The sequence below is a fragment of the Anolis sagrei genome, chromosome 5, assembly GCF_037176765.1.
Source record: "Anolis sagrei isolate rAnoSag1 chromosome 5, rAnoSag1.mat, whole genome shotgun sequence".
Classification (NCBI taxonomy): domain Eukaryota; kingdom Metazoa; phylum Chordata; class Lepidosauria; order Squamata; family Dactyloidae; genus Anolis; species Anolis sagrei.
Genome location: NC_090025.1, coordinates 149,099,848 through 149,124,596, shown reverse-complemented (window position 1 = coordinate 149,124,596; position 24,749 = coordinate 149,099,848). Strand labels below are relative to the sequence as shown.

The window sequence follows — 24,749 nt, the reverse complement described above, 5'->3', positions numbered from 1 at the left end:
AAACCCACTGGACAGGTCTTGTTCTCTACAACTACTGATGGCATATAAATTGGGGCTAAAATGCCATAAATGTGATCATTTCTCCACAAACTTGTTAATTCAGTTTCAGAGATGAAATTATGCCACTTGAAGTTAAATGCTGATCTTTCCGTGGGTCTGTTTTATTTTTACCATGCAATCTTACTACAGTTTGGAACATTATAATAAAATGTGAGAAGTAGAACATCTGGAATATTAACAGGACTTTTTAAAAATGGTGAAGGCTTGTAAAATGGGAAAAGCTCATGCAAATGAAGCCTGTAAAGAGATTAAAATGGCACTCTTAATTATTTGTATGGCACACAATGGAGGATTGTGGATTTCAATTATTATTTATTATTAAATTATTTATTATTACAATTATTTATTATTAAATATATATTACTTAGGAGGAGTGGGGGGATAAAGGCAATAGTCTGTAGCAAAGCATTAACTTCTGAGCCTTTTGCTTACTAAAATTCATACAAAAGCAGAGCATGGGATTTTTGTAAACTTCAATAGCTTTAGAGTGTTTCTATATAACAAGCTCATTAATCCATCTAGTTTAGCAAATTTTGTTGAAAAATATTATCACCAAGAGATTCAGCTTTGATATTCAGGTATTCTGTTTTAAGGGTAAAGAGCTGGCCCACTGAGTTGTGGGGGGATCAAATATAGCTTCACAGGCTGAAGATTAAGCCATGTCAGTGAGTGATTATATATACATTTTGCAATTTCTTAACATGTGTATAGAAGACCAGATTTTGAAAGCTGTCATGTTTTTGTATTAATGGATAATATTATCAATCGTATCAAATATTTTAAAATTATTGTTAGCATGTACAAATCAGTAAACCTGGGTACAAAGAAAAAGACTTGAAAACGCTCAGCCAGTTATATTTTGGAGAAATACCCTGAAGCAGTTTGATAGGTAGGGTCAGGAACTTGGTTTCAGAAAGAAATAGTGAAGCTGTTCTCTGTTCCAGCAAGCTGAAATGTTTTCTTTTTTAAATCTGCACAACAGCCATCCACAAAAAATGTGTAACTTTGTTGAAACTTGCCTGTACATTCTAGCTTGGTTCAAATCTTCAAGCTATTGATTTGACAAAACTGTATGGTGTATTAAAATACTTTTGCCACTTCTCTATCCATTGCCTTCACAGTAATGTGAAACAACCAGAGCTTAATTTTTTTTGAAAGGTGAACCTCAAAGCTGTCACTTGTTGGACAAGCTGTGAAAATTAATTCTATCCAGCAGAAGGGATATGGAGTCCATATTTCCTCAAGCCCCCCGCCCCCCGCCCCTTCCGGTTTCATGCCCACAATTGAGAGTTTGGAGAAAAACAAGTATCCTATCTTTCTCACATTTTAATAACCATTTATTTCAATATGTAGTCTTCTTCATCTTGTTTGAAAAAAAGTTGTAATAAACGACGTGTGATAGTTAATTGTTGGATTGCAGTATAAGAAGAATGTTTGACCAAAGAAGAAAAATATTCTCAACAAATCAAGTCATACTCTTTCTAAATCCTGAATGGTTAGCAACGTTGATGGATGATTGAAAATGGCTGATCTTCAATATCATTGATGCATTATTCTACAATGTAATTGTAGAACATTTCTAGACACCACTGCATGTTTTAATAATTTGTGACATACTTTTAGGCATGAACTTCTGGAGGAGGCTCGGAGGAAGGGGTTGCCTTTTGCACAATGGGATGGGCCTACAGTGGTTGCTTGGTTAGAGGTAAGTCTTAGAAAGACCTTCTGAATGTGTGGGGATATTTGGTAAAACGATAATAATAATAATAATAATAATAATAATAATAATAATAGCCAGTAAAGGTGGTCCCAGTGGTTATCAGCACACTGGGTGCAGTGCCTAAAGACCTTGGCCTGTACTTAAAAACAATCGGCGCTGAAAAAATTACCATCTGTCAGCTGCAAAAGGCCACCCTACTCGGATCTGCACACATTATTTGCCAATACATCACACAGTCCTAAAGTGATCAAATACAAAAGCCAGCATGGTGATCCTGTTTACTGTGTACTAATTTTGTAATGTATCTAATAATAATAATAATAATAATAATAATTTTATTTTTTACCTGCCTCTCCTCATGGCTCAAGGTGGGTTACATTATATCTTAAAACACATAATCATTATATAAAATACACGTATAAAACACATTTCTATAAAATACATATATTAAAATACATAGAAAAATGATTAAAATATAGTAGACATAACACATAAATTTGAAATTCATGATTAAAACAGGTAGCAAATAATTTTAACAGCAATATAACATTTTCTGTCCAGGAAGAAAAGTGAAGTTTGCCTGTGTTCCCAAAAACTTCCCATAATTGTTTATGATGTACGTACTGTAGCTCAAATCAGCAAGTTCTCTCCTCTCTGCGCTTTATAGAACTGGAGTGATAAAAACATGGCAAAACCTTTCTAAATGCTTGTAGCAAATTAAGTCTCACCTGTAAATTTTGAAAGCATAGCAAACCATTTTGCTAGTGGTTCTTAGTTTTCACCAGGAGTCATCTTGCTTGAAGTTGCATTTAGCCAGTGGACCAGTTAAGAGGTGAATGTGCATGTTTGGCCAGGCCAGACCAGCAATGCCTGCAAATTTTGGATAAAGACTTTGATAAGCAACCAGTTGCCTGTAGTTTCTCATAGAATGTATAAAATAACTATGCCACTAAGAGAGACAACTGTCCATCTTTGTATATGCATTGTTAGAATTAAAGAGCCACAATAGGTAGTGAGAATCGTTTAACCCAACCCTTGATAGCCCATATTAAAGTTCATACCCTACTATAATACAAATAACTCTTTGTCATCCTAGTGATGGGGACATCATAATGACACCATAGTGTCATTGTGATGTCACTGTGACTGGGGAAATTATGAATATTAAGAATGTTGAGGAATTACATTGATTGTCAGAAACTGGGGCTAGTACAGAACTTGGAAAAAATTCTTTTGTGAACAATTAACAAAATCCAAATGCTAATTAGTTATAGCAGACCCATTGAATCAATGTGAATTTAGTAAATTAATACATAGATATTATTATTACAGTTGGACCATGCTGGCAGGAGATGTCAGAGAGTTAGGATCTCATCACATGAAGGTTTTTGATGTGGGGGACACCGTGGGAATTCATAGGGCAGTGGGGCAAATTGTGAGGAGGCAGGGCAAAATCGCCTAACTCCCCACATCACTTGCATCACCTGCTTGCCCATCACATGCTGGAAAGTGTACCTTTCCAGCATGCTCCCATGCTATCCCCAACATCTCCAATCTGAACATGGGCAGTCTCCTTCTTAGAACACTTCACCAACACAATCAGCACAGAGCCCTGCTAGAAGTAGCTGTGCATCATGTGATGAGATTTGCCGGACTCCGATCTGGCTGCGTAGGCAAAGTGTTCTAGGATAGGTAAATTTCCAAATATGATGAGGTCCCTAGCCCAGAAGAGCAACTTTGCAGTGTTTGATTTTGTCATTTACTTCTCCTTTTCTCTCAACAGTTGTGGCTGGGAATGCCTGCATGGTATGTTGCTGCCTGCCGGGCAAATGTGAAAAGTGGAGCCATTATGTCTGCATTGTCAGATACTGAAATTCAGAGAGAAATTGGAATCAGCAATCCTCTCCATCGCTTAAAGCTGCGCTTAGCAATCCAGGAGATGGTTTCACTCACAAGTCCCTCTGCCCCTCCAACATCTAGAACGGTGAGTGATATTTGTCTGTCTTAGAAAAACTAATGAAGAATCTTTATGGATCGGGTAGAAGATACTTTCAGTTTATCATTTTGTTTCTCTCATTGGCCAACCAGATGCTTCTGGAAAGCCCACAAGCACGTTAGCAAAGAAGGTAGAAGCTGTTGTGTACTACTGCTCTACAGCCCTGGGTACCCCATGGATTTATTACTTGAGATCATGAAGGTTCTCATAATATTTGATAAGCATTGTTAGACACACGAGGCTAGTCCTATACCCACCCAGTTTGTAGCATGCTTTGTGGACAGCTGACACTGGATAAATTAGAAATATAAATACGGTAAGCTATTCCAGCCCTAGGAGTCTGGCAGGCAACATCAGCATGAGGTCACAAGGACCACTCTTTCTTCAGGCAGACAATGTCAGCATGAGGTCACAGTGGTCAATTTCTTTAAGTGAGCAACCTTAGCATCATGGGCACATTGCTCAGTTTCTCTCTCACTCAAGCAGTTGACAAAAAGTCTGTTAGTGAGGCAAACAGAAGTAGAAGTATGAAGGCACAAGATTTTTCTCTTTATGGTTGGTATATGGGCACAGACCTTCTTATTATGGAGGTGGGCAGAAGCAGTGGCCTTTGTTCGCTCATTAAACTGGACAGCGGCATATGGGCAGACGAAAAAACACAGCTTGTATAGATGTACCTCAGCCGTTTGGTATCCATGGATGCCAGCATGACACCAAAAGAGGTATATGTAATTAGAATATGTTCAGGTGTGTTTCTAGAATCCATATAAGTGCAAGAAGGTGAACTGTTTGCTGGAGCATCCACATTTGAAGAGAGACACTTCACAGTCACAGGTGGGTAAAAGAATCATACACAATGTCATGATATCCCAGATATACTGTGTGGTCCATGAGGAAAGGCAAGAAGAGGAAAAGAGGAAAAGCAGAAGAGGTAGCCAAAAATAGGCCTTGTCTGGCACCTAATACTCAGTAGAGCTTCATTAGGAGCATGACATAAATGTGGTTCCTCTTTTGCAGGCATGGGCAAACCCAGGCCGAGGAGCCGGATGTGGCCCCTTGAGCTCTTTTCTCAGGTCCTCCTACCTCTCACCATCCTTTCCTTCCTCCTTCTATTCCTCCCTTCCTTACCTCCCTCTTTCTCCTTCTCTTCCACCCATTCATCCTTCCTTCCATCACTCTTTCCTCCTTCCCTCTCTCCCCCTTTCTCCTTACTTCTCTTTTGTCTCTCCTTCCTTCTCCCTTCCCTCCCTTCATTCTCTTCCCCCATTCCTCCATTCCTCCCTTCCTTCCCTCCCTCCCTCCCCCTCCCTCCTTCCCTCTCTCTTTCTCCTTTCTACCTTCCTTCCTTCCCATTTCTTTCCTTCCTTCTGTCTTTCCTCTCTCCCTTCCCTCCCTCTTTATCCCTCTCTCCATTCCCTTCCACCCTTCCTTCCAACCTTCTCTTTCTGCCTTCCTTCCTTCCTTCCTTCCTTCCTTCCCTTTTTCCTTCCTCCTGGAGGATGTTTAGCTGGGAGAAGAGAGGGAACATGAGAACCATATTTCAAATTTTAAAGGGTGTCCCACTGAGGAAAAGGAGGGGGAAACTGACTTTCTGCTGCTCTAGAGACCGAGGCACAAGGGAGCAATGGGGTCAAATGGCAGGGAAAGGGATTCGACTAAAAAAAATAGGAAGAACCTCCTGGAGAGTGGCATAGGCAACCTCGGAGTGTGGTGGAGTCTCTTTCTCTAGAGGCTTTTCTGCATACAGAGGCTGTTTATCAGGAGTGCTTTGATTGTGCCTTCTTGTGTGACTGGGGATTGGACTGGATGGCCCTTGAAGGTTTCTTCCAACTCTAGGATTCTATACCAGGAGTGAGCAATGCAGGGTCTAAGGGATACACTTTTTCTCTCCCATCCACCATCTCATGAAGGCTAACCCTTTTTGGGATCCAAACGTTTCCCATCTTTCCTTTACTTCCTGCCTCTGAAAGAGAAGAGGAAGAGGAGGAAAGGGCAGGGAGGGGACTCGGGGAGAACCCCCTCCCTCCCAGCCCACCCATCCCACCCTGGCCCACCAAGTGGCCCCCAAGTTAAAAAGTTTGCCCATGTCTACTCTATTCCATTAATGAATAACAGTGAAGTCACTGCTACAGAAAAAGCTCTATTATGTGTACCCACCAACCTAGATTCACAAGGTTTTGGGACTTGCAACAGGCTTCTTCTGAAGATCTCAAAATTTCTGGTAGGCTCACATGTTAGAAAGCAATCTTTCCAATTACTTAGACTCAAGTTATCTAGGGCTTTATAGATCAGCACCAGCCCCCTGAATTGAGATTGGAAGTCAGTGCAGTTCTTGGACAAGAGTGCTATATGGTCTCTAAAATGCACACCTGACATTAGTCTGGCTTCAACATTTTACACTAGCTGCATTTCTAATCAACAGTGCTCTCGCAGATCTAGAACACAGTACACCTGGATGGGCGGGAAGTAGGGGTTACAAAGGGAGACACCCAGTTACATTGTGAAAGTAGACATCCAGTCACACAATGTTGGGCTTAGCCCACATATCTATTTTTGAGATCTATTTTGAGAGATCTAAAAATAACCAATCCCAACCCAGCCCTTTCTTAAACAGGTAATGCCTTCTTTTCTTCCACCTTAAAATGAAGTACCCATTTGATGACCTAATTTTTCCTCTGTGTGTTTCTTAAGGTTGTCATTCTTAATTACTTCCACAGCCTAGATCTGCTGACTTTAATATAACATCACTTGCCGTTTCATGAGGTTTTTTAAATTTTCCCGAAATAGAAATAGAAGCAGGGTAAGAAGACTTATTAGTGCTTATTCCCTGAAGCAAGCACAACATTACTGCCTCCAGAATTCAGACCTATATCAGCATATTTTCTCTTTTTACACCACTTAAAAATACATGGAGACATTCTAATCAGATACTTAATGATAACACAAGCCATTTAAGGGTTGACATCCAGATTCATACAAAGTGCAGAGATTACTAGTCAAATTCACAAGAAAGGCAAACAGGATTGATGTGGGATGCTCAAGAAAACAAAAAGAGCTGTTTGATTGCCTACCGAGAGCTACATCCAGCTAATTAAAAAACAGATGCAACAGATGATTGACTATAAAACATTTAATACCCTCCCCATAAGGCTATGTCATTCCACTCAGGATCTTTTAAAAGACAAATCTGACCAAATTTGGAGCTGATAAAGATGAACCTGAAGTGGCTCTACAGTATTTTCGTTGCCCCAGTTTGGCCAAATGGATTGCACAGCCCTACTTGAGAAACAAAGTGAGATGCTTTCACTCTAAGGACCACAACTAGTTACTAGGCCCGGGAGGTTTCGTTTCGTTAATTCGTAATTCGTTAATAATTCGTTAATTTTTCCAATTACAAAACGATAACAAACCATTCTGGAGCAATCATTTAAAAAAACGAATTTTTAAACACGTTTTGTAAATGCTTCGTATTTCGTTATTGTTCAGAGGTCGTTTCGTTATTATTTCCGCATGTCTGGGCCAGTTTTATGGTTTAATTAGTGAAAAAAAATTATAATATCACACCAACAGTCAGGAACAGAGGGAAGCTTCAGAAGTTTTTGGAGGTTTTTTAGCGTATTTCGCAGTCGCGTCCGCCATTAACGAATCGATTCGTTATTGTTTCGGAAATCAATTCGTTATTTTTTTACCATTTACAAAATTTCGTAAATATCTTTTTAAAAGGAAAATTTTGTAATTATTTTAAATATCAAAACAAAAAAAAAACCCAAATACAAATCGATTTTAGAAACAATTTTTTGCGTTGTTACCCAGGCCTACTAGTTACTATTTAGTATACAGAGGCGATACCATCCAGAATATACAGAGATTTAAAATACTTGGGAGAACAACCTGGGAATGGAAACTAAACTATGGTGGCACCAAGCAAATTTCCTTGGAGACGTTCCACATTCAGGTGTGTGGTGAGAAGACTGGAGATGATGGTTCTAATAGAAGTACATAGAAATTATTTTCTGGCCAGTTATTTCTTGAGAATCTAATTATCATGTTTTCAAAGAGGAAGAAGATGCAAAGAGTTGTCTGTAGTTGTTTCAAGCTGCAGTGCAACTGAGGCAAGGACATGGTAGTGCTCATTGTGATGGTGTATGCTGTTAACTTACAGTGTTGCTGCCTTTCTTCTTTAACACTGCTTACCTAATGCGGATTCTACCTGCCTTCCTGTGGGCATTGGCAATAGCCCTCAGGCAACGTTTGGGTGACCCATGAAGAAATGGAAACTCTTGCTGCTCCAACTAAAACGGTAAGTATTAATAGCAACTTCCACATTTCCTTTAGTGCAAAAATGTAGACAAGTGCCTGAAGATAAAATAGCAGTGTAGCAAAAGTACACACACACACACACACACACACACAGATAGATAGGCAGTCCCTGTGTTACAAACATCTGACTTACAAATTACTCAAAGTTAAGAATGAAGATGAGGCAACAGGAAGCGAGAGAAATTTACACCTAGGAGGAGAAACCACTCCTGAAAGAGTTATCATAGGGGAAAAGTGTCTCCACTGAAGCTTTATCACCAATCCTTATTTCCACAACAAGACTTTTTTTTCAAAATCCAATTGTTACAGGGACAGAAAGTGAGGTGAAATCTACTGAACAGTGACACAGTTAGCGAAACAAACACCACAGGGGTATTCATCATTTTCTATGCTATCTGAAGCTAGCTAGTATGCATGGTTAGGTTCGGTTGGAATCTTTGTAATCTATATATATAAATTTGTTAGGGGCATCCAACGAGGAAACAAAACTCAAAAAACCCCCAACGAAACTGTACCAAAATTGCCATGCCCATAACACAACCCACAAGGTACAAACATATCTACTCAAAATGAAAAACAACACAACAACACACTCACAAAACGGCAAAACAACAAAACTAAAAAAAACCAACGAAACTTAACCAAAATTGCCATGCTCATAACACAACCCACAAGGTACAAACATATCTACTCAAAATGAAAAACAACACAACAGCACACTCACAAAACGGCAAAACAACAAAACTCAAAAAACTCCAACGAAACTTAACCAAAATTGCCATGCCCATAACACAACCCACAAGGTACAAACATATCTACTCAAAATGAAAAACAACACAACAACACACTCACAAAACGGCAAAACAACAAAACTAAAAAAAACCAACGAAACTTAACCAAAATTGCCATGCCCATAACACAACCCACAAGGTACAAACATATCTACTCAAAATGAAAAACAACACAACAACACACTCACAAAACGGCAAAACAACAAAACTCAAAAAACCCCAACGAAACTTAACCAAAATTGCCATGCCCATAACACAACCCACAAGGTACAAACATATCTACTCAAAATGAAAAACAACACAACAACACACTCACAAAATGGCAAATCAACAAAACTCACAAACCCCCCAACGAAACTTAACCAAAATTGCCATGCCCATAACACAACCCATAAGGTACAAACATATCTACTCAAAATGAAAAACAACACAACAACACACTCACAAAACGGCAAAACAACTGAGCATGCGCATTGGTGCCCAGCCGCAAGTTCCCTGGCGCGCGCACACAGTTCCCTCTGCGGAAGCCATGCCCACTCCAAGCCCCGCCGCGCCGCTTCCCGCACACACCCCCCCCCCCGCCGCACGCACACACACAACCCCACGCTCCATCACTCCCCCCGCCGCACACACACACGCAACCCCACGCTCCATCACTCCCCCCGCTGCCGCACACACACACGCAACCCCACGCTCCATCACTCCCCCCGCTGCCGCACACACACACACAACCTCACGCTCCATCACTCGCCTGCCCCAATCTTACCTCCTTTTACTTCACGCCACCTCCAAACCCCACCGCACCCCTTCCCGCCCTGTCAAAATCCAGGAAAGACAGGAAGGAAGGAAAGAAGGAAGAAAGAGAAAGGGAGATAAAGAAAAGGGGGAAGGAAGGAAAGTTAGAGAAAGAAGGAAGAAGAAAAGGAAAGAAAAGGAAAGATGGAAGGAAAGAAAAGAGAGACAGCAGAAGAGAAAGAAAAAGGGGGAAGGAAGGAAAGAGGTAGAGAAGGAAGAAATGAGAGACAGGGAGGGAAAGAAAAAGGGGGAAGGAAGGAAGGAGAGAAGGAAAGAAAAAAGGGAATGAAAGAAGGAAAGAGGGAGTGAAGGAAGGGGGAAGATGTAGAGAAAGAGGGAGGGAAGGAAAGAAGGAAAGAGAGAAGGAAGAAAAGAGACCAGAAGAGAAAGAAAAAGGGGGAAGGAAGGAAGGAGAGAAGGAAAGAAAAAAGGGAATGAAGGAAGGAAAGAGGGAATGAAGGAAGGGGGAAGATGTAGAGAAAGAGGGAGGGAAGGAAAGAAGGAAAGAGAGAAGGAAGGAAAGAGGCCAGAAGAGAAAGAAAAAGGGGGAAGGAATGAGGTAGAGAAGGAAGAGGAGAAGGAAAGATGGGAGGGAAGGAAGGAAGGAGGGAAAGAAGGAGAGAAAGAGGGAAGGTTGGTCACAGCAATGCGTGGCGGGTAAAGGTTGTTATTTCTATGATTATTATGATGCTATTATTCCTATGAGACCCTTTTAGGAGGAATGGGAGAGGTGTCAGGTCCCAGAGGCAATGCATTGCATTATTGTTATTGTTATGATGGTGGTGAAATAAAAGGAAATAAAAAGCGAAAGAAGGAAGCAAACAGGGAGGGAAGAAAGGCAAAGGAAGAAAGGGGGAGGGAATGAAGGAAAGAGAGAAGGATGAAACCAAGTAGTGAAAGAAGGAAAGAAAGAAAGAGGTAGAGAAGGAAGAAAGGAGAGAAAGGGGGAAGGAATAGGTAGGTACCTCTCTTTCATAATAGTCCAGATATCTACCTCAACTTTGATAAGTTTTACTATAGGCCACAGCAACGCGTGGCAGGGCACAGCTAGTTCAGAATAAATTTGGAAAGAGTTCCTTTTTGAAGCAATTTCGAAGTTTTTAAGGAAACCAGAAGTCCCTTTGCCCTTCCGAAGCTTTTTCCGCCATTTCTCTTACGAATCAGTAAGTGAGTCAGAAATGATTCAGCTTTTCCCCTGCTTCTGTTCCCTGGCCTCGGTTCAAGCCAGAGAAGCGTTTTAAACCAGAGTGGATGGATTCCCTCCCTTTCCTTTCCCTCCCGTGTCAGTCTTAAATGAGAGAAGTGGTTTAAACCAGTGTGGATGGATTTCCTTCACTTCCATTCCCTCCTGCGTCAGTCTTAAGTGAGAGAAGCGGTTTAAACCAGTGTGGATGGATTCCCTTCCTTTCCCTCCCATGTCAGTCTTAAGCGAGAGAAGTGATTTAAACCAGTGTGGATGGATTTCCTTCGCTTCCTTTCCCTCCAGCATCAGTCTTAAGCGAGAGAAGCAGTTTAATCCAGTATGGATGAATTCCCTTCATTTCCTTTCCCTCTCACATTAGTCTTAAGTGAGAGAAGAAGTTTAAACAGTGTGGATGAATTCCCTTCCTTTCCTTTCCCTCCAGAGAAGTGGTTCAAACCAGTGTGGATGGATTCTCATCCTTTCCTTTCCCTCCCGCATCAGTCTTAAGTGAGAGAAGAAGTTTAAACAGTGTGAATGGATTCCCTTCCTTTCTTTTCCCTCCAGAGAAGTGGTTTAAACCAGTGTGGGTGGATTCCCTTCCTTTCCTTTCTCTCCCATTCAGTCTTAAGTGAGAGAAGTGGTTTAAACCAGAGTGGATGGATTTATTCCCTTTGCTCTCCTCCCCCTGCCGCTTCTGGAGTAAAACAACTACTTTCAAAGTAAAGACAACCCAGTGAAACAGGAAATTACACTTTTTTAAAAAATCATCTTTATTGAGAAAATTTTCTATTTTGTGCAAATATAGATTAGTGTTTAAAAAAACAGGAAATAACACTTTGAAACCATTACCGAAGGATTCGTAAGTCTCGAAAGTTTCGAAAAGTTTTGAACATTTTTCTCTGTGAAAATTGGAATTGACTTTTGATCCGAACCGCCATCTGAAACAAGTTTTGAACCATTTTTTTTGGATCAAACAAGCCTACTATCCCTCTCTCTCTCTCTCTCTCTCTATATATATATATATATATATATATATATATATATACACACACACACACACACACACACACACACACACACACATATACACACACCCCTAATTTGGCTGAAGTTCCACCTAAAAATGCATAGAAACAAAGTGAAAAAGAGAGAAAGCAGACAGGCAGCAGCCCCTCTGACATCTGGGTATATATAAATCTTATAAAACAGGTATATAAAATCTTATAAAACAGCCAGTATGCAAGTAGTCTGAATCTTGCTGCAAAATAATTGGTTTTGAAAAAGCAATTGCTCACAAGTTTTGGTTGAACAAGAATTTTCTATAAATGCAATAAAGTGAGACAGTTCATTTATGCCATGAAAATGTCCGCAAGAAAAACAGACACAAATAAATTTGGGAACTTCATGATGATATCTAAAATCTTTGAGAACAATCTTCTGGGATGGGTTTTCTAAGAAAATTCACTGTGAAAAAATACATGGACTGTATTTTAATAATATTGATACTAAAAATATCAAGAGACTCCATTATATTTTTTGCTTAGTCTGACACTCCTGTATTTGTTTCCTGAAACCCAAATTGATTATTTTGTTGCTTCCTGCGTTTATAAATTTTGACAGGTCTTTGTTGATCCAGGGCATAGGCTATATAATACCATGCCTTCCTAAGGAGTCTGTGTTCAATGTCTTGTCAAGGCCACGTAAAACGGTAATGATGAAATATAAAGAAGCTGTCCTCTGAGACCCATGTTTTCATAAAGACAGTCAGCCATCAGACCTCTAAGATCAGATGGAGGGGGAGTTGTATTACATGCCTCTCTGAGCTCCAAGCCATAAGGCAGGCTTATTGTATTGGAAATACAAGGACATGATAATGTCAGTGCACACAGTTATCAATGTCCATGTCCATGATGCCAGATGAAATTGATATGTAGCACTACAGAGCATTATTCCTAGTCTATCAAACTGAATAGACAGTGCCAACAAAATAACTTGAGCTATGTGAACAAAGTTCTTTTTAAAAAAACCGAATACAAAAATGTTTTTAAAGCATTTAATTTTACACACATTTAACTGGTAAAAAATCACATTGCGTACAGAGGGACGTGCTTCTACAGGGAATTGTTCAATTTTGTCAGCAATCTACCTCTCCAATGTATTTTTTTACTTATTCTAGTGTAACTTTATCTTGTTTAAACATTTTCTAGACTTCAAACTGTTACTATATAAAATGTTCTATGTACCTGGTTAGCATAATAGACAAAGCATGTATAAAAGAACTAGCATATATACCTGGCATTGCCCAGGTGTCAGAGGAGCAATTACCTGTCTGCTTTCTCCCTTCTCCAGCTTTGAGAAGGCCTACATCACAATGTTATCATGGCAACATTCTGGCAACTCTAAGTAGCAGGCTCTCTTTATGGTTCTTTTTTTCCTTTCTCCTTTCCACTCAATTTCTCCCTCTCTCTCTTTTCTTCCTTTCTTTCCTTCTTCCCTTGCTTTCCCTCATACACCTCCTCCCTGTTCTTCCTTCATTCCTTCTTTCCTTCCTTTGTCCCTTCTTTTCCCCCTTCCATTCTCTTCTTTTTCTTTCTTTCCTCCCATCCGCTCATGCCCTTTCCTCTTCTTCCTTTCCTTTTTCTTCCTCTTTCTCTTCCTTCTCCCTTCCTTGCTCTTCCCCTTTCCTTTATTTTCATTTTCTCCCCCTTCCTTCCTTCTCTTCCTTTTTTCTTTCAGTCATTCCTCCCTCTCTTACCCTATATACATAATCTAGCAACAGACAATCTACTTCACTCCCTTTATTTCCCAGTCACATGACAAATTTATTTACTTACAGTATTTATATTCCGCCTTTCTCACCATGCAGGGGACTCAGGGTGGATTACAATGTACTTATACATGGCAAACATTCAATGCCATAGACACACAACATATATAGACAGACACACAGAGCCTATTTAACTTTCCAGCTTTCATGAAGGTATTCTGCAGCTAGGTGAAGTGACAAAGGGTCACTTCACCTAGCTGCAGCCAATCCACTTTATTCTTTTTCTGGATGTTGGGGTTTTTTTTTCAGTTGCAAGTCTTCCATTCTTTTAAGTTGGATAATGAAGGGTATATATGCCAAGTTTGGTCCAGATCCACCAGACCACGTAGGAGCCTTTGTGACATACATACATACTCGGACTTTTATATATTTTAAAATTCAGAGTCATTATGTAGTGCAGTGGTTCCCAATCTTTGTTCCTCCAGATGTTTTAGACTTCAGTTCCCACAATTTCTAATAGCTGGTAAGCTGGCCTGAGAGTTGAACTACTGGAGGAGTAATTTGAGTGTTTGACTAAAACTCTGGAAAACCAAGGTTCACAATCCCCTCAGCTCTAGGGTGGCCTTAGACAAGTCACACTCTCTTGACATCCGAGAACGGTAATGGCAAGTCCTCTTTGAACAAAAATTGCCTCTCAAAGCCCTGTTATAAGATTGCATTATGGTGTCTATAAATCAGAAGTGACTTGAAGGCAGACAACAGCAATGGCATTTGGAACAGTTCTGCCAGGGCCCTGCATGTCCCTGTTTCATGGGTTAGATTAACCAAGAAGGAAAATGTATGTGGAGTAAGGTACACTTCTTAAAATCTGCCCGGTTTTATTAATGGCATACCTTATTTAACAATTACACCCTTGTAGGTGGATTCTGTTACCTTTCTGAATGAAACTGAGGCTCAGAATGCACTCTAGTTTTTAGAAGAGGTTTTTCCTCCACTATTGCATCTGATTGTCTTCATCTGTGTATTACACATTATTATTAAGTTTATGTTTATTTATACCCTGCTTTTTCTCTCCACAAGGAGACCCATTTTGTATGCTTTCTTTTCTGCTTGGTCATTAAAGGGTAATTGTTTGTTTACTTTGAAAGAGCCTGATTCCTGCATAGCGTAACTCTGAGGAAATATCATTGTTCAAAGACAAACAAGATTATAAGATATTTCCTTTTCTATCTAGTTTTATCCTGAATTTTGAGTAATGCTGTTTTCTTCATACTGTATTTTTTGTGTTCTATATTCCAGAAAGAGAACGAGGAAGGCAGTTGGGCTCAGGTATGACTCTTTCCCAATTTAACACTTTTCTAGTGTATATAACTATAGTGAAGTGTCTTGTTCTATGGATATGCCAGTTGTGAATACAGTGCTTGATTTAATATGCTTTCTTAAAATGAGAAATTTATATGTTTTAAAGAATAAATGGCTTTATCCTTTTAGTTATATCTTAGGCTCTGCCAGAATTTCCCCACGACTTCATGGATTAACAGGCACTGAGACCTGTCTGTTTCATTAACACACATAGCTTGGAGCTACTGCTCCACAATCACCTTCGTCACTCTCTCCCCCTGCCAAAAAAATTCTCTACAAGTAGTTTTAAAAGACACAGTCCAGTGATGTGACTCCATTGACTTTTGGAGAATGTGGTCGGATATTTTTTCCCTACCACAGTGGCAGTTAACATAGAATTAAATTCTCCAGATTGACTTAACTTATTCTTAGTGCTAGATTTATTTATTTATCATATCAGAAGTGAACCGAGGGTACAGTTGTAATGTATTTAGAAAGCACAAAGTTTAAAATTTTGGCTTTATATTAAATGCCCTTTGACCAGTGACTGGCCACTTGTAGTGCCCCTGGTGTCACTGTGAGAAGGTCCTCCATTGTGCATGTGGCAGGGCACAGACTACATTGTAATAGGTAGTCTGTGGTGGTTTGCTCTTCACCACACTCACATGTTGTGGACTCCACTTTGTAGCCCCATTTCTTAAGGTTAGCTCTGCATTTCATGGTGCCAGAGGACAGTCTGTTCAGCACCTTCCAAGTCTCCCAGCCTTCTGTCTCTCATCCGGTATCAGCCATGGATTGAGGTTCCGGGTTTTAGTCAGCCGCTTTTGGACTCTCTTGCTGTGGTGCTCCTTCGAGCATCTCTGCAGATCTTAGAAAACTATTTCTTGATTTAAGGCGTTGGCATGCTGGCTGATATCTGAACAGGGGATGGGCCGGAGATGTCGCTGCCTTGGTCCTTTCATTATTGGCTGCTACTTCCCGGCAGATGTCAGGTGGTGCAATACCAGCTAAACAGTATAATTTCTCCAGTGGTGTAGGACATAGACATCCTGTGATAATGTGGCATGTCTTATTAAGAGCCATATCCACTGTTTTAGCATAGTGAAATGTGTGTTCCATACTGGGTATGCGTACTCAGCAGCAGAATAGCAAAGCAAAAGGGCAGATGTCTTCAATGTGTCACACAGAAGTGACCAGAAGCAACTTGTAGCATGCAACTTTAGTGCTAGATTATGGAATAGCATTGCATTATGCCAATAATTGCAATAATTAGAATGAGAAGGCTTGGTGTAGCAGGAATAGTAATTTTAAGTACTATCTAGTTTCAAGCAGTGAGATTGGGCAGCTCAACAGCTCATAACTTTACTTAGAAACCCAGGGGACACTTCAGCTTTTACTGTGCCTTTTCCTTTTGTCTGGGTTTGGCTCTAATCTGTAATTAAAATTTTCAACATGCCTATATTACTATATATCTGAAAGCCAGTCTCCAAAATCAATCAGCTACAGAGAGACCAACTATAAATACTTTTCCAGCCTGCAATCCTTTTACACAAAACTTCTATCACCTTTTAAAACTGGATTTTGTTCTTATGTAAGTACTAAATCTGATATTTCAATTCTACTTATATTAATGAATGTGCAGCCCTTGCACTATCATTTTCACAAATTGTTACAGCTTTCATTATATGCTCATGCAAACTGGATTTGCTTTTTATTGGCTCTTGTGCAGTAGTTACTTGAATGTCAGTTTCTCAGTTGGTGTTACATTGGATGCAACTACTGAGTGTACTTTGGCAGTATTTTTCTTGGAGGTTTTGCCACCAGTCTTATCTCTGTTCACACAATGTGTTTCTGTCCATGACAAAAGATCTCTCCATATAATGTGTTTATAATGTATTTTCATTCCAGTTCCTTGTCATTTGTTAAATTAGACATTGATTGGAACTGTTCTCTTCATAGACATTACATAAAGGATATTATATAATATAAGTGAGGGATCATAAAAATTAAGAGAACCAAGTTTGTTTTTATTGTTATATTTGATGCCAGAAGTTATATTTTGCTTTTTTTTCTCCCCAAACAGACTCTGGCTTATGGTGACATGAACCATGAATGGATTGGTAATGAATGGCTTCCCAGCCTGGGATTACCGCAATATAGAAGTTACTTTATGGAGTGCTTGGTAGATGCAAGGATGTTAGACCACTTGACAAAAAAGGATCTCCGTGTTCACTTAAAAATGGTGGACAGTTTTCATCGGTATGCTAGCATTGTATATTTATAGCGTAAGACAAAATGCTAAAATTATGAAGCCAAATGTTTAAATCTAAATACTGTTTTTGAAAGAGATATGCATGTGTACATACACGCACACACTTGTTCATTGTTCTTTCTTTTGTTTCATGTTAATACCAAGATAGAAAATATTCAATCTTTATGAAACATGTTAGGCAAAACTTTTCTTATTTTCAAAATTGTTTTATTTTTACCTGCTGAGTAATGTCTTATTTTTCTTAAATAACAGAACAAGTCTGCAGTATGGAATCATGTGTTTAAAGAAGCTGAATTATGACAGAAAAGAGCTTGAAAGGAGAAGAGAAGCAAGTCAGCATGAAATAAAAGGTAAGGCATTGCTAACAGATTTTGTCTTCTGTTGCTTATTTTCTGAAATTTCCCTCTGTTGGATTCAGCATCCTTGTAGGTTCAACACCTGAGTATGATGTACAAGTGTTCTCAGATATCATTCCAAATGAGATTGCTAAAACAAATTATATTAAGTGGATGGTTTCTGGAAGGCCTCTGCAATGGCTGAAACTCTCTCCCTTTAAGCCTCAGGAGTCAGACTAAAGGTATTTTCAGTGCAAACGATATTAGACAGTATCAATAAAACATAAGGTTTCACCCTTTCTCCTTCCCTGTTTATGTTTTTGGTTGAGATGTTTGATTTGTTGATTCACTGCACCTGTTAATAAATCGTTTGCATTTGTTTAACCTATTTCCTGAGACATATCATCTTGTTGGCCTATGGCCAATTAACAGGGAAGACAAAATGTAACTGAGAGTTTAGGCCATAAACATGCTGGTATTTTACACTCTAAAATGGAACAAATAATCCAGTAGGACAGTTAGTATAGTTCCCCCATAATTCTCACTAGTTATGTGGCTATTTTGTGGATTAAATCAGGGTATAGATTGCAATGCCACTGCATTCCTCTCATTGCAATTATAGAGGCCCACACGGAAAGGTTTGAATTAATTACATAAGCAGTAAATGTTTTCCCCACATGGAACCCCATTTTTCTTACACAGTGTTGTCTCTCAAAGTGATAGAGAACTGACTATTCTCCTACATCTCCCTACAGCCACACACTTCCGAAAGTTCAGTCATTATGAAATGTTTCTCTTTCTTCTTGCAGATGTGCTAGTGTGGAGTAATGACAGGGTGATACGCTGGATACAAGCAATTGGGCTACGAGAATATGCAAACAATGTCCTAGAAAGTGGTGTTCATGGATCACTCATAGGACTGGATGATAACTTTGATTATAGCAGTTTAGCTTTATTATTGCAGATTCCAACACAGAATACACAGGTAGGCAGATTAACAAGTTATTGTAATTAATCCCTGCAGATTTTTTGTCCATTTTGTTCATTTATTTACTTTTGTTGTTTGATTTGGTTAATATTAGGCACGACAGATCCTCGAAAGAGAATACAACAACCTGTTGGCACTAGGAACAGATAGGCGACTTGATGAAGTAAGTAGCATTACTCATACATATCAGGTTCTGAACAGCAAATAACAATAAGTGCTGACTATTAACAATTTGCATTAGAAAAGATGTGCCTGTAGTATGGAAAAAGTATTAAAATGCTCACAGTTAGTAAACTTGACGCTTCCAAAACAATTATATGTCTTCACATGGGACTGCAGATCTTTTCCCCCCAATATGTCCATAATTTATTCACTAGAGTGGCATACTATCAGTATTAACTATAAATGTTTTATCAAACTAAGGATATATGGGATGGAATTAACCATTATGGTGGTCCCAAACTTTACTGTAGAATAGAATATATAGCAAAACTGATTTGGAACAGATGAAGGAGAACTTACGATAAACGGATGTTAATGGACTGCTTGTGCTAATCTATGTATACTCTAGTGCCTTTTGTTAGTGATTTCAGCAGTTCTAGGCAGCCAACATATAACCATCCATATGCATACATGAAAATGCTAACATGCAAGCAGTACTAGAAATAAGAATCTTGGATTACTGACAAGCAAAACAGTGCCTTTAAAAATATACAGAAAGAAAAATGATAATATAATGATGATCTAGATTAGCAATGGGCAATTGTAGATTCCCCCACAACATTCCAGTCAGCATTTGCCTACTTTGGTGGCCTTGTTAGAGTTTGTAACAGTTGTCTGTTTTAGTAAAATCCAAACACTTGTGCATCAACAGAGTGATGACAAGAATTATAGGCGCGGTTCTTCCTGGCGAAGACAATTTCCTCCACGTGAAGTCCATGGGATCAGCATGATGCCTGGTTCTTCAGAAACACTGCCAGCTGGATTCAGGTTAACTACAACATCAGGACAGTCACGGAAAATGGCAACTGATGGTATGACATTAACACTTTGAAAACAAAAGTTCCATTGCTCAGTACAAGAGAACCTTTCAGTTTTGTATAGCAAATCCAGCTTAGTTTCTGGTTTCATTTCATGTAAAAATATTTGCACACTGGGAGTTAATATCTGGAAGATAATATCTGGAAGAAAGCACATTAAATTAAGTCATAATAGGTATAGACAGCAAATATCTTTTTTAGGAGCTGGGGAAAATACAGAAGAATACCGTATATACTCGAGTATAAGCTGACCCGAATATAAGCCGAGGCACCTAATTTTACCACAAAACTGGGAAAACGCATTGACTCGAGTATAAGCCGAGGGTGGGAAAGTGTCATATCAGTTCCCTTTTGCTTTCTCTCAGGCTTCTCCTATTGATGCAGCCTAAAATGGCATTGGCCTTTTCAGGTGCAGCATCCCATACTCTTGGCTCATGTTTGGCTCAGGGTGACTAAGACTTCTTTCATAGAATCCTAGAGTTGTAAGGGACCTCTAAAAGCCATCTAACCCCTTCTGCCTTCATGGAGGGAAAGCACAATCAAAGCACCTGCAACAGATGATGGCCATCCAGTCTTAATAATATTAATAGTAATAATAGTGCTGGAAGGGACTTCTACAGACCATCTAGTCCAACCCCCTTGCCTTCATGGATGGAAAGCACAATCAACTCAACCTGTGGGTCCCCAAGTGTTTTGGCCTACAATTCCCAGTAATCCCAGCCAGTTTACCAGCTGTTAGGATTTCTGGAAACTGAAGGCCAAAATATTTGGGGACCCACAAGTTGAGAACCACTGCTCTATCTAAACATTTATATGTATCTATGTATTACATGTCACAAAAACACCACTTTGTTTTGGTTTTACCATGTTTTAGTTGTTGTGGTTAATACATGCATTCTAAAAAATTCAATGAACTGGGCTATAGGAGATACACACCACCCTTTCCAGAAGTGTACCACAACATCAGATATTGAAAAGCTCTGACTCCACACACCAGTGCCATGGTTGGGAGCCAGAAAACATCTTCCTTCCCCATCAGAGTAATATGCCTGCCCTACCTTCAACTAGCAATGGAAAATATTCAACAACTCAACAAGAAATGAGAGAGAAAATTCTTGAGTGTCTGAAAACCCTGGTGAGGAGAATCTTTCATTTTTTTCTCAATCCTCCAACTAGACTTGAGAACTGAATTCCCACCATATGAAGGCCAAGCTCACCCTTTTCTCAGTCCCCTGGCTCAGCCATGTAGTGGATTGCAGAAGAGTGCAGGCAGACAAGGAGAAGCACCAGCCAGAGCAGCGCACACACTTCAGTAATATCCTGTAGGATCTTTGCACAGATGTCACAAAGATCCAAAAGTGTGTTGTACTAGCTTGCTCCCTCCATCAAAAATTATATGGTGTGTCAATGGGGATGGGGTTGGGGGGATAACCCTTTGTGTGAATGAATAATTTAAACAAACATGTCCCTACCTTCAACCCCATTAGATGTCTATGGGTGGCTGTAACAGTCTGACAGCCATATGTTGAACATGCCTGAATGGTCTTGTTCCAGATTTGTTCTAAGGCATGGGGCAAGGGAATCTGGCCCATGTGTCCATGGACTCCTTTGAATTCTGGACGTTTGTGTAGATGATGGTTAGCATATAAAAGGATTACTGCCACCACCTCTCACTACACATTGTATATTGTTTGACTCAGAGTGGAGAGAGAACCAAGAAAAAAACCCAATCCCCCTCACTTGTTAGATTACATGCCTTCAAGTTGTTTCTAACTTTTAGGGACCCAAATGCACAAGCACAACTATCCTGGGGTTTTTGGCAAGATTTTGCCTCTGCCTTCTTTAGAATATGACTTGTCCAACATCACCCAGTGGGTTACTCTAGTCGAGTGGAGATTTGTACCCTTGTCTCCAGAGTGATACTGTATTTCAATGCACCGCACCATGCTGGCACTCACCCGTTTGTTCATATTTAAGATTGAATAATACTGTATGTATTACTATTTTAGCATATCAGCATATAAAAGAGGAGCAGGTAATTAATATTAAATAAGCTTAGGTATTAAAATATCTCAGTAAGCTACATATTTTATCAGAAAACCTATACTGGGGAAAGTTAATTAAGGAGGCTTCTCCGAGTCCAGGTTGCAAGACACTTACTGATGTTTTGATGTGTAATTTCAGTTGCTTCGGCACGGTTGCAGAGGTTAGACAGTTCTACAGTTCGCACATATTCATGCTGACAAGACTAGCATGGAAAAAGAACTTTGAGCTGAACTAATGTAAGTATTCAAAGATGAAAATTGGGAGACTGTATAACGAACATCTAATGTACATCAGGTAGTGACAGATTCTGCTGAAAGGCGGGGAACTTTGTGATTTTTAAGACTAAGTCTTCTTGTGGTGATAAAGTCCTGTGATCTACACCACTTCCAAAAGCAAATATGCCTCCATACATATGTATAAACTCCCATTGGGGAATATTTGAAGACTTCATTCAAGGAGCTGATAGAATCAATGTGAAACGGGCGTAGAGAAATGCTGTCCCTACCAATTTGGAACTGTTCACATCAAGCATAGAAATGGCACATTTTAGTTTACGCAAAAGCCCATAAAATTCATAGCTGAATTCCATGCAACCATTTGCAACATGCATGAAAAGTGCACTGCTTCAATTTCTACAGGTTTACCAAAGGTTAAATGTCTAACACTTCAGTGTTTTAAGGATGTTCTACTATTCATCATGTTTCTGTTAAGGAAGATGAATAATTTTGTATGGAAACTAAAACAACTGGGAAATCTTCAGCCCGCTGAGAATTTTTGACAAAGCCTGCAACTTCTTAGACTTTTAAAATCTACAATGGAACATGAGCCCTTATCGGCAGTCCAAAGCAGTACAGCTGCACCCACACATTTGCCACCTCTATGACCAGGTCTAGCACAACTGATTTGTAGGATATGTTAGAGCTCTAAACTTTATTTTATAATTTATAGTGGGAGCTGGTTGGAGGCAGTAAATGTTAAAACCTGTCTATTCACACAATATTGCTGGCATTCCGGAATCACATTAACATTTCAGCATAGCAACTCAAATGGTGCTAATTATTCTATTTTATTCCAGCAACTTCAACTGCTAATTTAAGCAGAGAGTTAAATGAATTTGGCTACCTCTGATCAGGATTTCAAGTTAACAAATAATCCAAAAAGCACTGTGAAAGCCACCCACTGAATGGCTATCAGCCTCCTCCCAGTAGACTTAAATCATGGAAAAATTTCATGAGAACCACCACTCCTCTAAATGTTCCTCCAGCAACAGCAAGAATATCCCTGTGGGCAGCAAAATCAGGCAATTCCAACTGGATGGCGCCCAAGAAGGTCTTCCTCCAGGGGCAAACCAAGAATGGACAACTTGGAAGTTTCTGAACAGACTCAGAAGTGAAGTTGGCAGATCAAAAGATAACCTAGCAAAATGGCACTACCTAGAAGGATCCTCCGCCTTTTGCGACTGTGGAGCAGAACAAACAACTCAGCATCTGTATGCTTGCCCACAATGCCCTGCCTCACGCATAGAGGAAGAACTGTTTAAAGCTACAGACAATGCAGTCGCAGTTGCCCATTTTTGGTCTAAAATTATTTAGCTGCCTGTGATCCCTTTATTTGATCATTTTTAAACTAATTTATTTGTGCAATGCTTTTGACATAAAATAAATCAATCAATCAATCCATAAAGCAGATATTTTGCATATCTCAGGTTTTCCTAAAGGAGTTAAAGATGCTATCACAGCTCCCCACAGCATCTTTAAAAGGCAATGGAGAATTTTCTCTTGCAGTTTAAATAGTTATGGAAATGGTTCTGCCTCTGTGATGCATTCCCTCTAAACTCATTTCCTTTCTTTCTCCAAATGCCTGAGTTTCCACACAACCTTTGTTAGAGTGATTGCTTTTGTCCATCCAATTTCTGAGAACACAGGATTCATAGCAGTTTTGTTTTTCACCATGATTTCTTCTCAATGAGACCTATCTTCCTGCTATTTTAAGCACCTGCCTTTTCTTTTAGGCAACAGCTGGCATGATTTCTCTTCTCAAAGCATATCTGGATTGTGGATTGTCTCTGTCAAATAGAGATTTTTTATTTTAAAAAAAGCTACTTGCTGGGATATTAAACTAACGGTGGTTCAACTCTACCAGTATAATTATGAAGGAAACCAACAACAACCAGGGTTTCCATCTAGAACACGGACTTACTCAAATCATTCTTATTCTAGTTTTTGCATGACGATTGCTTCCTGCCTGGCTCACATTTCCCCTAGAAACATTGCAGGCAGTAGTACTCTGGGAGACCAATGCTATTAGGAGGAAGTGGGGGAAATTATACAGAAAACTGGTATGGCTGCTTTTCCTCCAAACCAAGAGGGGGGAGATTAAAGGCACTTGTTTAAACAGGTCACTAATGTCAATGTGTAGTTTGGAGTCAGTTTCAAACTAATTAAAATCATTGCTTTTCTTTCCTTCAGAAATACTAAACAAAATCAGAAAGACAATACACCGGGTTAGAATGTCATGCAAACAGAACTACACAGGCAGTTGTTTAACACAAAAAGGGTGCAAGGCTCTATGTCTCTAGAGGATTTAAAGGTTCAGAAAGGAAAAGAGGCCAAGTCTGTAGGCATCAAACCTATGATTACCTAATCTGCTGTTATTACAAGGACTCCGTGATTGCATGGGAATCTGAAAACAAAAATAGAACATCCCAACTGCACTCTGTAGGCCAAAATAATATATTAAAGGCAACCCAGGGGCAGGTCCGCTGGCCACCAGGATACCAATTTGCTAGAATTAGGATGACTCAAGTTATAAATGAGACGGGAGTAGTTCTATGGGTGGCCCCATAAGTTCAATACAATGGCAAAGACAGTAATTTGCAACTCAATACTACTGCCATCAAATGTTGATTTTTTGTGTGACAATTTTCCCTTGGAAGCAGCCTATCCTCACAGACACAATATTACACCAACTGCTAAATGTTGGATTGTGCCCCAAACCTTACACTAATTAGCCAAAGCTCTTAATTAACAGCCCTGCTAAATACAAGCTGAGTATCCCTTATCTAAAGTGCTTGAAATCAGAAGTGTTTCAATTTT

At 39.5% G+C, this 24,749-nt stretch overlaps 2 protein-coding genes across 13 annotated transcripts in view; one reads left to right on the top strand and one right to left on the bottom strand.

The window, feature by feature from the left end:
* Window positions 1–24,749, top strand: part of PPFIA2 (PTPRF interacting protein alpha 2) — a 285,512-nt gene that overhangs the window by 258,006 nt on the left and 2,757 nt on the right. For all 10 annotated transcript variants that reach the window (XM_060777389.2, XM_060777385.2, XM_060777383.2 and 7 more), the window contains 10 exons: window positions 1,684–1,765; window positions 3,564–3,764; window positions 8,014–8,076; window positions 14,932–14,961; window positions 17,057–17,232; window positions 17,498–17,595; window positions 18,390–18,565; window positions 18,663–18,731; window positions 19,443–19,602; window positions 21,793–21,890. In XM_060777389.2, coding sequence (XP_060633372.1) covers window positions 1,684–1,765; window positions 3,564–3,764; window positions 8,014–8,076; window positions 14,932–14,961; window positions 17,057–17,232; window positions 17,498–17,595; window positions 18,390–18,565; window positions 18,663–18,731; window positions 19,443–19,602; window positions 21,793–21,851 — 1,114 coding nt within the window. In that variant the 3' untranslated portion in view covers window positions 21,852–21,890. The remainder of the gene's footprint in view (window positions 1–1,683; window positions 1,766–3,563; window positions 3,765–8,013; window positions 8,077–14,931; window positions 14,962–17,056; window positions 17,233–17,497; window positions 17,596–18,389; window positions 18,566–18,662; window positions 18,732–19,442; window positions 19,603–21,792; window positions 21,891–24,749) is intronic.
* Window positions 19,488–24,749, bottom strand: part of ACSS3 (acyl-CoA synthetase short chain family member 3) — a 64,241-nt gene continuing 58,979 nt past the window's right edge. For all 3 annotated transcript variants that reach the window (XM_060777391.2, XM_060777390.2, XM_060777392.2), the window contains one exon: window positions 19,488–19,749. The gene's annotated coding sequence lies outside the window, so the exon portion shown is untranslated. The remainder of the gene's footprint in view (window positions 19,750–24,749) is intronic.